The sequence below is a fragment of the Gorilla gorilla genome, chromosome 2 (genome assembly GCF_029281585.2).
Source record: "Gorilla gorilla gorilla isolate KB3781 chromosome 2, NHGRI_mGorGor1-v2.1_pri, whole genome shotgun sequence".
In the NCBI taxonomy this organism is placed as follows: domain Eukaryota; kingdom Metazoa; phylum Chordata; class Mammalia; order Primates; family Hominidae; genus Gorilla; species Gorilla gorilla.
In genome coordinates this window covers 182,802,621-182,815,414 of record NC_086017.1, presented here as the reverse complement: position 1 = coordinate 182,815,414, position 12,794 = coordinate 182,802,621, and the positions used below count along the sequence as shown (strand labels likewise).

Below are 12,794 nucleotides of genomic sequence, written 5' to 3'. Positions count from 1 at the left end.
CTAAACTAAAATGCTATGATCAGCTTAGAAATGTCTTGGTAAAGTTAGACCACTTTAAAAAGTGGAGACAGGGCTGGGCACAGTGGCTCATGCCTGCAATCCCAGCATTTTGGGAGGCCAAGGCAGGTGGATAACCTGAGGTCAGGAGTTCAAGACCAGCCTGGACAACATGGTGAAACCTCGTCTCTACTAAAAATACAAATATTAGCTAGGCATGGTGGTGGGCGCCTTTAATCCCAGCTACTTGGGAGGCTGAGACAGAAGAATCGCTTGAACCCGGGAGGCGGAGGTTGCAGTCAGCCACAGTTGCGCCACTGCACTCCAGCCTGGGTTATAGAGGAAGACTCTGCCAAAAAAAAAAAAAAAAAAAAGTGGAGATAGATTTATTATAAAGGTGTTTGTGTAATAGGATTTTCCCCAAAGGAATTTGGTTTAGGGTTCTAAGCACTGACATTATTTTTCTTAAGTAGCCTCTGAAATTAGACATGGACAGTTCTTTCCTCTCACTTTTATATAGCCATTGGTTGGGTTTGTGCTCAGACCTTCTCTCCCATGATTATGAAGACTTCCTCTGCTTTTAATTCTTTTTTTTTTTTCCTTTTTGTGGTTCTGCAAAGCAGAGCATCCTAGTGTTTTAGTGTAGTCATCATCAGACAGTTGCCTCAGAGACCACTGGTGATTTGTTCAGTTTTCTTTGCTCATTTGTAAAATGGGGACAAATGTATTTCCTCTTTACTCTAAGCATAAATATGTAAAAAAATAGCAATATCTGAGTTGTGTACTAACATACAAAAAAATCTCAAACAAGAATTCCTTTTGTATTCTGAAATTGTATTAGTGCTGGCTGTAGTAGAGAACTCACTAGCTAGGCATTTTCATTAGTAACTGGAAAATGCTTATCTTCCAGGGAATTAAAATCAGAGGAATAAGGAGCAATAAATGTACCTTTTTCATACCTGAGATTAAAATCTAGAAATGGAACAAATTGTACAATTTCCAAGAGAAGGGCCCTAAGGTGATAGGATCGTATCTCTACCTTGAAGTAAATCATTTAACTTATGTGACTTAGATTTCTTATCCCCAAGAAGGTGATTAGCTTGAAATCCTTGGGTAAAACATCCCACAGATCAATAATACTGAGTTTACCTCTCCCTTGTTTTGTAGAATGAACTTTAACTTGAGGGGAAGAGTAGGTAAAGAATAAACGTGCACACAGTGTTTTCATTCCAACAGGGAAAAGCTATACTAATTTGAACAGCTGCATCTTCAAATTAAGGGAAATATTTTCTTTCTTATGATTGAGTCTTAGCGTTGAGAAGGACTTTAGGCCTTTGCCCAGCCTCCCAGTTTCCTTCATAGATTAGATGTCCTCTTTGTTCCCTGCCTTTCCTGGAGTACCTGAGTCTACAAGGACATTGCCCAACTCAATGCTCTTACCTTCCTTGTATCTGATAATTTCCCACCTGGCCATTTACTTGAGTTTTTGCTACCTGGTAAATAAAAGGAGCCTCTGAAAGTCACCCTTCTCTTACAATACAAGGATGGGTGGAAGGGGCAGTTGTGTACGTGATTGCCAAGTAATTTTCAGGATTTTTTGTTACCCCTAGGGCTTGTTGCATGTCTCTTGGCATGGAAATATTTTTGCTTCTCTGTTTCTCTAACGTTTTTAGTATCCAATTGGTAGATCACGTTGGAATTTTTTACTTGAGACCACTTTCCACCTAGTGCCAAGAACATTATTGCATTGCAACATTATTTCAATTGTATTCATATTTTACAAATTCCTTTGCCAAAAAAAAAGACAAAAAGGTATTGATTATACATTACTCAAAAGATCAATGGAATAAGCCCTGCGAAATACTGTTAGGCTAAATTGATCTTTAAATTCTTATTCCTGAGAATCACTTGCCCAAATGGATAATGAAATTCTTATCACTGAAGATGTACTAAGAAGTTTGGACAACATCATCTTTGTTAAATTTCAATTTTTATTAGTTAGGTTTGCCTCTCAGTTGACCCTGACACATTTACTTTCAATTTGATAACTCTGTATTAGAAAAACGTTTATTGCCAGATTTTTTTTTTCTGTATAATAGGCCTGGTTCCTTCTGGAAATCTCTCTCCAGTCAAACTTTACTAAGTCATTAGGATAAATTAAATTTCATATTAATGTGTAACTTTCAATTTTCTACATTATTAATATGTGCTTGTCTACTTAGCTGAGATTCTTTACGCTTAGCAATTTTGTTATGATATACTCCAAAAGTTATGATTTCTGAATGATTTCAGAGAATATTTCTGTTGTCAACTATTTGATGATAACAGCTATGTAAATAAGAAAATATCCAGGCATTAGATTAGTGGCTTCCTTGATTTTTGTTTTCATTTCCTATTCTTCCCTTCGGTTGTTCTGGGACTTTGCATAAGTTAGTTATGCCTCTGTAGTAGACTATAGTCTTCAAATGTAAACTAGGACTGACATTATTTGTCTGCTCTCCAGAGATAAAAGTTATGACTCAGGATTTTAAAATATTTTGGATTTTATGGCTGGCAATCTGTGAATCATTTCCAATAACCCATAGGATTACCTTTTCCAATTAAGAAGCATTTTCACAAACCAGATAAAAATGCATGATACTGAGTGAATCACTGTTTTATATAAGAAATGAAATGTAAAGACCTTGAGGTGTTTTTTGTTTGTTTTTGAGACAGTCCTGCTGTGTTGCCCAGGCTGGAGTGCAGGGGCACGATCTCCGCTCACTGCAACCTCTGCCTCCCGGGTTCAAGTGATTCTCCTGCCTCAGCCTCTGCCTCCTGAGTAGCTGGGATTACAGGCATGCACCACCACTCCTGGCTAATTTTTGTATTTTTAATAGAGATGGGGTTTTGCCATGTTGGCCAGGCTGGTCTTGAACTCTTGACCTCAAGTGATCCACCCACCTCAGCCTTCCAAAATGCTGGGATTACCGGCGTGAGCCACTATGCCTGACTGAGACCTTGACTTTTTAAATTCTCAATTTAAAAAATGCTATATGAAGATACCTTTGACTTAGGATTTTAAAAAGATATTTAAGTCCTTTTGAATTTTAAAGACCTATTTTCTGCAAATAACCCCAAGAAAATAGAAAAATGCAAGCATTTAAATGAACCTTACAAGGATGGACGCCTTGAGATATTTGTAATTTTTTTTTACAAGAGTAGTGTTAGATATGTCCAATCACGTATAAAACTTACATGGAAAACTTTTGTTTTACTAATCCCATTTACAAACCTAGATCAAATGCCCCTGCCTCTGTGATGTCATGTCAGCTAGGAAGTGGTTGCCCTCCACTATTCTATAACTCTGTAACTACTTTCACATGTATCTAGTGTGGTTCATCCCACAGAACTTCATTGAGGGTAGTGTTTTCCATATCTGGTCTCCCGTCTGCTTCCTAATGCTGGGAGAGTATCTTTTTAGTCTTTGTTGGTCTATCAAGGCTGCTGTTGACATGGCCTAAGGAACTGAACTTATTGTTGGTCACTTTTCAAAACGATCTGCAAATCTGCATATGCTAAACATTACCTAATGTTGATTTGTTTTTCCCTTCGATGCTTCCACATTTACATCTAGCTTTCACCTACCTAGAATATGCAAGGAACTCAATTTGAATTAGATAAATGTTGAATGACATTTTGCTTTTCCAGCTTAGTTTTGAGGATGCTGACTTTGGTCTGACTTCATAATGAATTAACCATACTGAGTTAATCCCTTCTTAACTATATGATCTTGGACAACTTACTTGACTTCTCTAAAACAGAGGCCTGCAAACTAGGGCCCGTGGACCAAATCCTGCCCATTGCCCATTGCCTGTTTTTGTATGTTCTGTGAACTAAGAATAGTTTTTGTATTTTTAAGTGGTTGAAAAAAATCAAAAGAATAATAATATTTTGTGACATAAAATTAGATTATCTTCATATTTTATATCCATAAATAAGGTTTTATTGGAACACAGCCACAGTTATTCGTTTATGTATGCGTCTATGGCTATTTCCGTGCTACAACAGCAGAGCGAAGTAGACGCAAAATGGAATGTATGCCCACAAAGCCCAAAATATTTACTGTCTGGCTCTTTGCAGAAAATATTTGCTTACCCTTCCACTAAACCTCAGTTTCCGCTTCTGTACAATGGGAAAAGTAGCACCTGCTCCAAAGGGGTTCGAGATAATGCATGAAAAATGGTTAGCATAACACCAACTCATAGTTAGCACTCAGTAAACACAGCCACAGTTGTTGTTATAATATTTACAGTTTTTAACCTTCTAATACAGTGAAGGTGGGCCTAAAATTCTCTTCCTCTTCAACTCATTAAAAATAATTCTTTTCATTATGCCTGATGTTCAAAGCCCTCCCCATTCTCTTTTCAGCCTGTTTAATTTTTTATTCTTTTCCTTCATCTTATTCACTGTAACCCAACTGTACATCCTATAACCTTTTTGACCTTCTGTTCTAGCCCCTCATTCATTTCCCATTTCACACTGCAGGCCCAAATCCAGTCCATCTTCCAGATCCTGCACCAATATCACTTGCTTCTCACATTCTTTTATTGTTTGAGTGTACACTGTGCCACACAATATCCATCCTGTGTAACAAAAACAAACATGAAAGAATATTGAGAATAAACTCTCTCTCTCTCTCTCTCCAAGCTTCTTGAGCATTCTATCTCTATGTATTAAGGCACACATCTCTCTCTTCAGATTTAGAAGATCTGGTAGGATGTGTCTTCATTATTTACATACTTCTAATCTGCACTCTTTTAGTGCAATGCCATTATTATTGATCTGTGTAGTCTGTGGAGCACACCAAACAGTATTTACACACAGCTATACCTAATACATGTTTTTTAATGCATAAATTTGAATTGTTTTGCTTGCTAAAGATGGATTTTTTGCTTCTTTTCAGACAGAGTTTCTTGATATAAGCCAGCTGTCTTTCATCCATGATTTGGGACCAAAGGGCATGTAAGTTGCAATAAACCTTAAAAGAGAAGTATGAAAAATTGATTTGCATTCACACTTAACGTAGCAGCATGCCATGGTGATGGAGTCCTCCTGGCTTTACTGCTAGCTTCTCTTCTCCCCAGTAGTTAGAGCAACTGATGGAATTATTCATACAAATCAGAGCATCTCCTGTGATAAACAACAGTAGCAACTGCTCCACTGTCTTTGTCACGTGCTTACAGCACAGATTCTTTCTAACCCAACAGTGGAAGTGTTCAATACCTATAGCAAGTCTGATGTGTAGGAGAATACATTAAAAATCAAATATATAAGATCTCCTTTTATAATCCCTTATAAAGTTAAATGTTTACTACTCATTTTGATGATTATTTTAAAATAATACTATGTAAAATATGTTTTATAGCCAGATGAAAGTTTATAATTTTCCTTCACAATATTAGAGCTTGAAAACATAAAGAGCTTAACTTTCAAGTTCTAGTTAAGAGTATTGTTAGTAGTTGTTTCAAAAAAAGTTTTTTTAAAGTTTAGCCTTTGTTATTGCTTTTTCTTGTCAAGTTTTTCAGAATTAAGATATACTGTTTTCAAAACTAGTGGCTGTGCTCTGCTTCCTTTGGCATGGCTCAACTAGCTCAACTAGTTTGTTAGAACTGGGTGTGAAGAGACACAGAGATGTCCTGGAATCTGTAGGTGAGATGCACCATGGTCTCAACAGCAGGTGGACCATCCCTGTGCGGGCATGTGGAAATGCATGGAGTCTTTTTTAGTTTGTCACAGTGTCACAATGTTGAGGAGGGAACACTCAACATTTTTTATATTTATATATATTTATTATACTTTAAATTCTAGGGTACATGTGCACAACGTGCGGGTTTGTTACATATGTATACATGTGCCATGTTGGTGTGCTGCACCCATTAATGACGAGTTAACGGGAACACTCAACATTTAGAGCCAGGAGACAGGATGCTTAAGGTCCTGTGTAGTGCACAACAGAATCACACTGCCCTGATTGCTGAAGGGGCTATATCTCACCAGTGTGTTTTAGGGTTCGCCTCTAGAGTACCCGGCCTAACAGGGCACTGAGCTAGTTGAGAGCGAGGAGGAGAGAGTAGGGAGGAAAGTCATGTGAGAATGAGATGGTTTATTTAGTCTCATGTTGGGAGGCTGTACAAGCTAAGTGGGAGTGGGAAATTTGAAGGTGATGGGTTAATTTTCTGTCTCTTTCAGAGAAGGTATGATAATGAAAAGATCTGGAGGACACAGAATACCAGGCTTGAATTGCTGTGGTCAGGGAAGAGCCTGCTACAGATGGTCAAAAAGGTAGGAATTAGTGAGTTTTGCGTATTTGTTTGTTTTAATACACTGGGTATTTGGGCTAGTTTTACATACCAGTTTTAAATTATAAATCCTTTAAAAGCCATGGCAGAACAAATTTTTAATTATATTTTAAAATCCAAATTCCAGCATCCATTTAAATATTCTACCCAAAGCTGAACTTGTAGGCAAAGTGTACAAATTATATTCATGAAAACCCAAGGACAAAGAACGCAGAAATTGGCCAGCCAAAGAAGATGTACAAATGGCCAATAAGTATACGAAAAGATGCTCAACGTTACTAGTCATTATGGAAAGGTAAATCAAATCCACAATGAGATACAATTTCACACCCGTAAGGATGGCTATAATCAAAGAGATAGACAATAACAAATGGTGGTGAGGGTGTAGAGGAACTAGAATATTTTCTGTAGAGAAACCGCAGATATTGTTAATGGAAATGTAAAATGGTGCAGCCACTTTGGAAAACAGTCTGGCAGTTCTTTAAACTGTTAAACATAGTTACCACATGTCCCAGCAATTCCAGGGATTCACCTAGGAGAACTGAAAAAATACGTCTACAATAAAACTTTTCTATAGCAGTATTATAATAGCAGTATTATGGATAATAGCCTTACAAGTGGAAACAATTCAAATGTTCATCAATTGATGAATGGATAAACAAAATGTGGTATTCCTATAGAGTGGAATATTATCCAGCCATAAAAGGAATAAATCACATCAAGTTAAAAAGCTTCTGCACAGCAAAGGAAACAATCAACAAAGTGAAGAGATAAACCACAGAATGGGAGAAAATACCTACAAACTACCTATCTGATAAGGGATTAACAACCAGAAAGAACTCTATAGGAAACAAATCTAATAATCTGATTTAAAAATGGACAAAAGATCTGAATATACGTTTCTTGAAAGAAAACATACCAATGGCAAACAGGTGTATGAAAAGGTGCTCAATATCATTGATCATCAGAGAAATGCAAATGAAAACTACAATAAGATATCATCTCACCCCAGTTAAAATGGCTTTTATCAAAAAGAAAGGCAATAACATACTGGTGAGGATGTGGAGAAAAGGGAACCCTCATACACAGTTGATGGGAATGTAGATTAGTACGACGACTATGGAGAACAGTTTGGAGGTTCCTCAGAAAACTCAAAATAGAGCTACCATATGATCTAGCAATTCCACGTCTAGGTATATACCCAAAAGAAGGAAATCAGTATATCAGAGATATATCTGCACTTCCATCTGTGTTGCAGCACTATTCACAATAGCCAAGATTTGGAAGCAACCCAGGTGTTCATCAACAGATGAATGGATAAAGAAAATGTACATACACATGATGGGGTACTATCCAGCCATAGAAAAGAATGAGATCCCGTCATTGCAACATGGATGGATCTAGAGGTCATTATGTTAAGTTAAATAAGCCAGGCACAGAAAGACAATCTTCGCATGTTCTCAGTTACTAGTGGGAGCTAAAAATTAAAACAACTGAACTCGTGGAGATTTTATCAGAGGCTGGGAAAGGCAGTGTGGAGGGGAATAGTGGGGATGGTTAATGGATACAAACAAATGGGATAATTAAGATCTAGTATTTGATAGCACAACAGGTGACTATAGTCAATACTAATTTAATTGTATGTTTTACAATAACTATAAAAGAGTCTAATTGAGTTGTTTGTAACATAAAGGATAATGCTTGAGGTGATGGATACCCCATTTATCCTGATGTAATTATTACACATTATATGCTTGTATCAAAGTATCTCATATACCCCATAAATATATAAACCTACTATGTACCCACAGAAATTAAAAATACATTAAAAAAAGAGAAATGAAGACCATTCATGGTCATGGAGTTTCTTTATGGGGTGATGAAAATATTCTGAAATAAGACGGTAGTGCCGGTTGCACAACTCTGTGAATATGCTAAAAACCATTGCATTGTGAACTTTTAAAAGGTGCATTTTACGATATGTGAATTACACCTGAATAAAAATCTAAAAATTAAATGGAAAAGGATATGAAGTTCTGATACATGCTACAATGTGGATGAACCTTGAAAACATGATAAATGAAAAAATCCAGGTACAAAAAGGCACATATTATATCATTCTTATTTATAAGAAATTTTCAGAATAGACAAATCTGTAGAGACAGAAGTAGATAAAGGGTTTCCAGGGAGTGGGGAGGAGGTTGCTTTCTACTAATTTGATACTGGTATGGGGTTTATTTTTGGGCCAATGAAGATATTTTGGAACTAGACAGTGGTGATGGTTATACAACTTTGTGAATATACTAAAAATCAAACTGAACTGTACACTTTAACAAAAACTTAAGTAAAATTGTGCAGACTTCAGGGATGATAATTTTAGACTTATATTTCTGAAAAATGTTTATCATGGTAAGTGTAATATAGACAGAAAACATTATTTTATATCTTACGTCTTACCAACCAAAAACTCCTTGAGGAACAATATTCTCATCTGATTCTTATCTGTATCCCCCAAGTTTGGCACATAATAGACAATAACTGTTGCAATAACAATGTACTGGGATTTTGAAAAACTATTAAAACACTGAAGAAATCAGTTATAAATATTTTATATCTACATATAATATTTCCCCCAAATTGAAAATGATAAATGTGTTTATGTGTAAATGTGGAATTGAGCTATGTGTATATTCAAAATATATAAAATTAATACTGGCATCCACCTTTACACACACCGATTTAAGATATACTACCAACAAAAAATACCATTAAGTTGGGCCTTTACTTTCTGGGCTTTGAAGGGACAGAAGAAATTACAAGGAAAAGATCAGAAGATTAAAGAAAACTGAAAATTTTTGTAAGGGAAAAAAGTTTTTTTTCTTTTTTTTTTTTGAGATGGAGTCTTGATCTCTCTCTGGGAAAGAAGTTTTACTAAACTAAGAAGGGAAATAATATACTAAAAAAAGTATTTGCCTTCAAATACACTTCTCTAACTTTTAGAAACTTGGGGATTCCTTCTGACCACTCCTCCCTAGTCATTAACTTTGCCCAAATCAGCTGCTACATGCCAACCACAGTTTTCAGACTGTAACCTTAAGCATTTGTGATTCTTTGACCAAAAATTCTGTAGGCTGTCAGAACCCACCTGTCTGTGTGCACAGCAGTCTGGGAAGTGTCAACAGCTCCCAGGAGCAGCCATCAGCCAAGAACTGATCGGAGTCCAGCCCCCTCCTCCTCAGTTGGGGTGACTCTGCAGCAGTCTCTACACTGTCTCCCAGAACTCCTTAGCTGGCTTACAGCACAGCTGCCCACAATAAAAAGCATGAAAATACACTCTCTGTGGCTTCCTTCCTTGCTCTTTCTTTCTATCCTTCCCTAATTGGTGCTTCCTGGTGCCACTGTCTTAAACTCTTTTATACACGTATATCCGTATCTCAGAGTTTACTTCTGGGACAACTCAACCTAAGGCGTCTACTCAAGGAATGGAAGCCATGGTCTGGTTTATTCAGTCATTTTTCGAGTGCCTAATGTATGCCAGATGGTGGCATACTCCTGTGAAAACAGTAGTGAACAAGATGAAAGTCTCTGCCCTCATGGAGTTCTATTAGAGGGGAAATGCAGGCACTAAGCCGAAAATTAATGTAAATTGTATAAATTCAGGTAGCGATGAGAGCTTTAAAGGGGAAAAATGGTTTGTGAGGGATCTGGGGATTGCAGAGGGTGACTTTAGCTCTGGGAGTCAAGGAAAGACTCCCTGAAAAACTGACGTTTGGATTTAAGCCTTATGAGAAGCAACAGCTAGGAAAGGTGAGGGAAAGGCTTTGTTACACAAAATAAATATGCCCCCTCTTTTTAAACTTTGGATTAAATCATAAGTCAACTGGGACAATCTAAAAAGATACGATCCTCCCTGGAATGAAATGTGTCATCACTGTAAATTGTGTAAATCCTTCTGTGAAGATTAAAGCCCTGGTTCCATATTAATAAATATTTCCTGAGTCACATTTTTGGGATTTAAAATACCAGAAAGCATATATAGATGATAACGTATAATTTAGAAAGTTTCTCACAGTGGAAGACTTTTTTTTTTTTTTTTTGAGACGGAGTCTTGCTCTGTCGCCTAGGCTGGAGTGCAGCGGCGTGATCTCGGTTCACTGCAAGCTCCGCCTCCCAGGTTCATGCCGTTCTCCTGCCTCAGGCTCTCCGAGTAGCTGGGACTACAGGCGCCCGGCATCACGCCCGGCTAATTTTTTGTATTTTTAGTAGAGACGGGGTTTCACTGTGGTCTCAATCTCCTAACCTCGTGATCCGCCCGCCTCGGCCTCTCAAAGTGCTGGGATTACAAGCTTGAGCCACCGCGCCCGGCCTTTTTTTTTTTTTTTTTTTTGAGACAGGGTCTCACCTTGTCACCAAGGCTGGAGTGCAGTGGTATGATCTCGGCTCACTGCAGCCTCGACCTCCTGAGCTCAAGCGATCCTCCCACCTCAGCCCCCTAGATAGCAGGGATACAGGTGCATACCACCGCACCTGGCTAAATTTTGTATTTTTTGTAAAGATGGGGTTTTACCATGTTGCCCAGGCTGGTCTTGAACTCGTGAGCTCAAGTGATCTGCCCACCTTGGCCTTCCAAAGTGCTGGGATTACAGGCGGGAGGCACAGCACCTGGCCAAGACGACTATTTTATTAATGTCTAAATGAGACTTATTTTTAAAGATGACACTCCTTCATAACTTTTTTTCATTTGTACCCATAAAAATACATTCTGATCACTTTTTAATTTATTCTATGTTGACAAATTGTAGTAAGGCAAACAAGGAAATTGAATTTTCAGTTAGGTCTCATAATGACCTTATCTGAGAGATGAGTTTTAAATAAAGACAAACAGAGATCCTACAATCTAAAACATCTGCTTAAACAGCACATTTATTGAGCAACTTCTCTGCACCTGGTCGTAAGTTAAGTTTCTTATCTCAAATAATGTCTTAAGAAAAAGAGATGTATAGATGTTAACAAATAAATTTAGCATTTATTAGAGTGGTACAAAAGTAATTGTGGTTTTTGCTGTTACTTTTAATTCCTTAGCACTTTCTTACTTAGTGTTTACTTTAGTGAACTATGAGCTGTACCAATAATTAAAATTTTTAGACAGTGATAATGTCTAAATGGTTTTATTTACTCTCTGGAATCCATTCATGCAGCCATTATTTAGGCGAGATGGTGGCCTTGCCTGAAAGCTTGCTCTGGGCTGCTAGAAGATAGTTCTAGGCATTGAACAGATAGTAGTAGACATGACAGCCACATTTCCTGTTCCCAGGGATCTTACGCTGTACTGTAGGAGACAGACAATAAACAAGAAGACAAATACTTCCAGATGTGCTACAAAGAAGCTAAATCAAGACAACACGATGGAAGAGAGTTGGGGGTGATGAGGCAGGAATGGTGGAGAAGAGCTTTTTTTTGAATCCAGTAGCCTGCTTGTAGAGGGATTTTTAAGGAGAGGTTTGATTGACAAGAAGAGACCATCCATGGAATTGCCTAGAAGAAACAGTTTTTACGCAGAGGAACAGCAACGATAGAGCCCAAAGAAGAAGACTGGCAAGTCTAAAGAAGAACCAACATTGACTAACATTGTGAGAGACAATAGTAGGAGATGAGGCTGAGAAGGGGAGGGCTGGCTCAAGTGGGCTTATCTGCATTTGAATGCCATGGCAAGTAGTAACACAGGCAGGAGGTATCTTTTTAAAACAGACCATAATCTCACATGGTTTAGAACAAGATTAGTTATAATAGTTCGCATGTATTGGGGCCAGGCACTGTGCTAAGCATGTGCATGAGTTATCTCAGTTAATTCTTTATGAATACTTATGAACTAGATGTTGCTGTTAGGTCCTCATGTTATATGTCTTATGTTATCCTCATGTTATAGATTTTGACATCCTGCTCAATTACTGAAGTTCGTACAAGCAGTGAGTGGCAGGTGGAATTGGAGCCCAGGGAGGCTGACTTCAGGGCAGGCACTTGATCCCTGTGCAGATGGTGCTGACTCCTAGAAGGCTGGTTGATAGATGCCTTACTTGATGTATATATTCCTGAGAAAGAAAGCAAAATCTTGTTGAGATGCTCTGCATCTATGTTCATAAAGGATATTGGCCTGAAGTCTCCTCTTTTTGTTGTGTCTCTGCCAGGTTTTGGTGTTAGGATGATGCTGGCCTCATAGAATGAGTTGGGTAGTAGTTCTTCCTACTCAATTGTTTAGAGTAGTTTCAGTAGGAATGGTACTAGCTCTTCTTTGTACATCTTATAGAATTTGAGTGTGAATCCGCCTGGTCCTGGGCTTTTTGTCTTTGTTTTTGTATTTTGGTTGGTAGGCTATTTATTACTGATTCTAATTCAGAGCTGATTATTGGTCCACTTAAGGATTCAGTTTCTTCCTGGTTCAGTCTTGAGGGGGATGTA

General features: G+C 37.8%; 1 protein-coding gene across 3 annotated transcripts in view; it reads left to right on the top strand.

Annotated features, from left to right (window-relative positions):
- The window catches only part of PLD1 (phospholipase D1), a 209,754-nt gene that overhangs the window by 79,825 nt on the left and 117,135 nt on the right, over positions 1-12,794 (top strand). For all 3 annotated transcript variants that reach the window (XM_063704354.1, XM_055381467.2, XM_055381468.2), the window contains exons 7-8: positions 4,943-5,001; positions 6,229-6,321. In XM_063704354.1, coding sequence (XP_063560424.1) covers positions 4,943-5,001; positions 6,229-6,321 — 152 coding nt within the window. The remainder of the gene's footprint in view (positions 1-4,942; positions 5,002-6,228; positions 6,322-12,794) is intronic.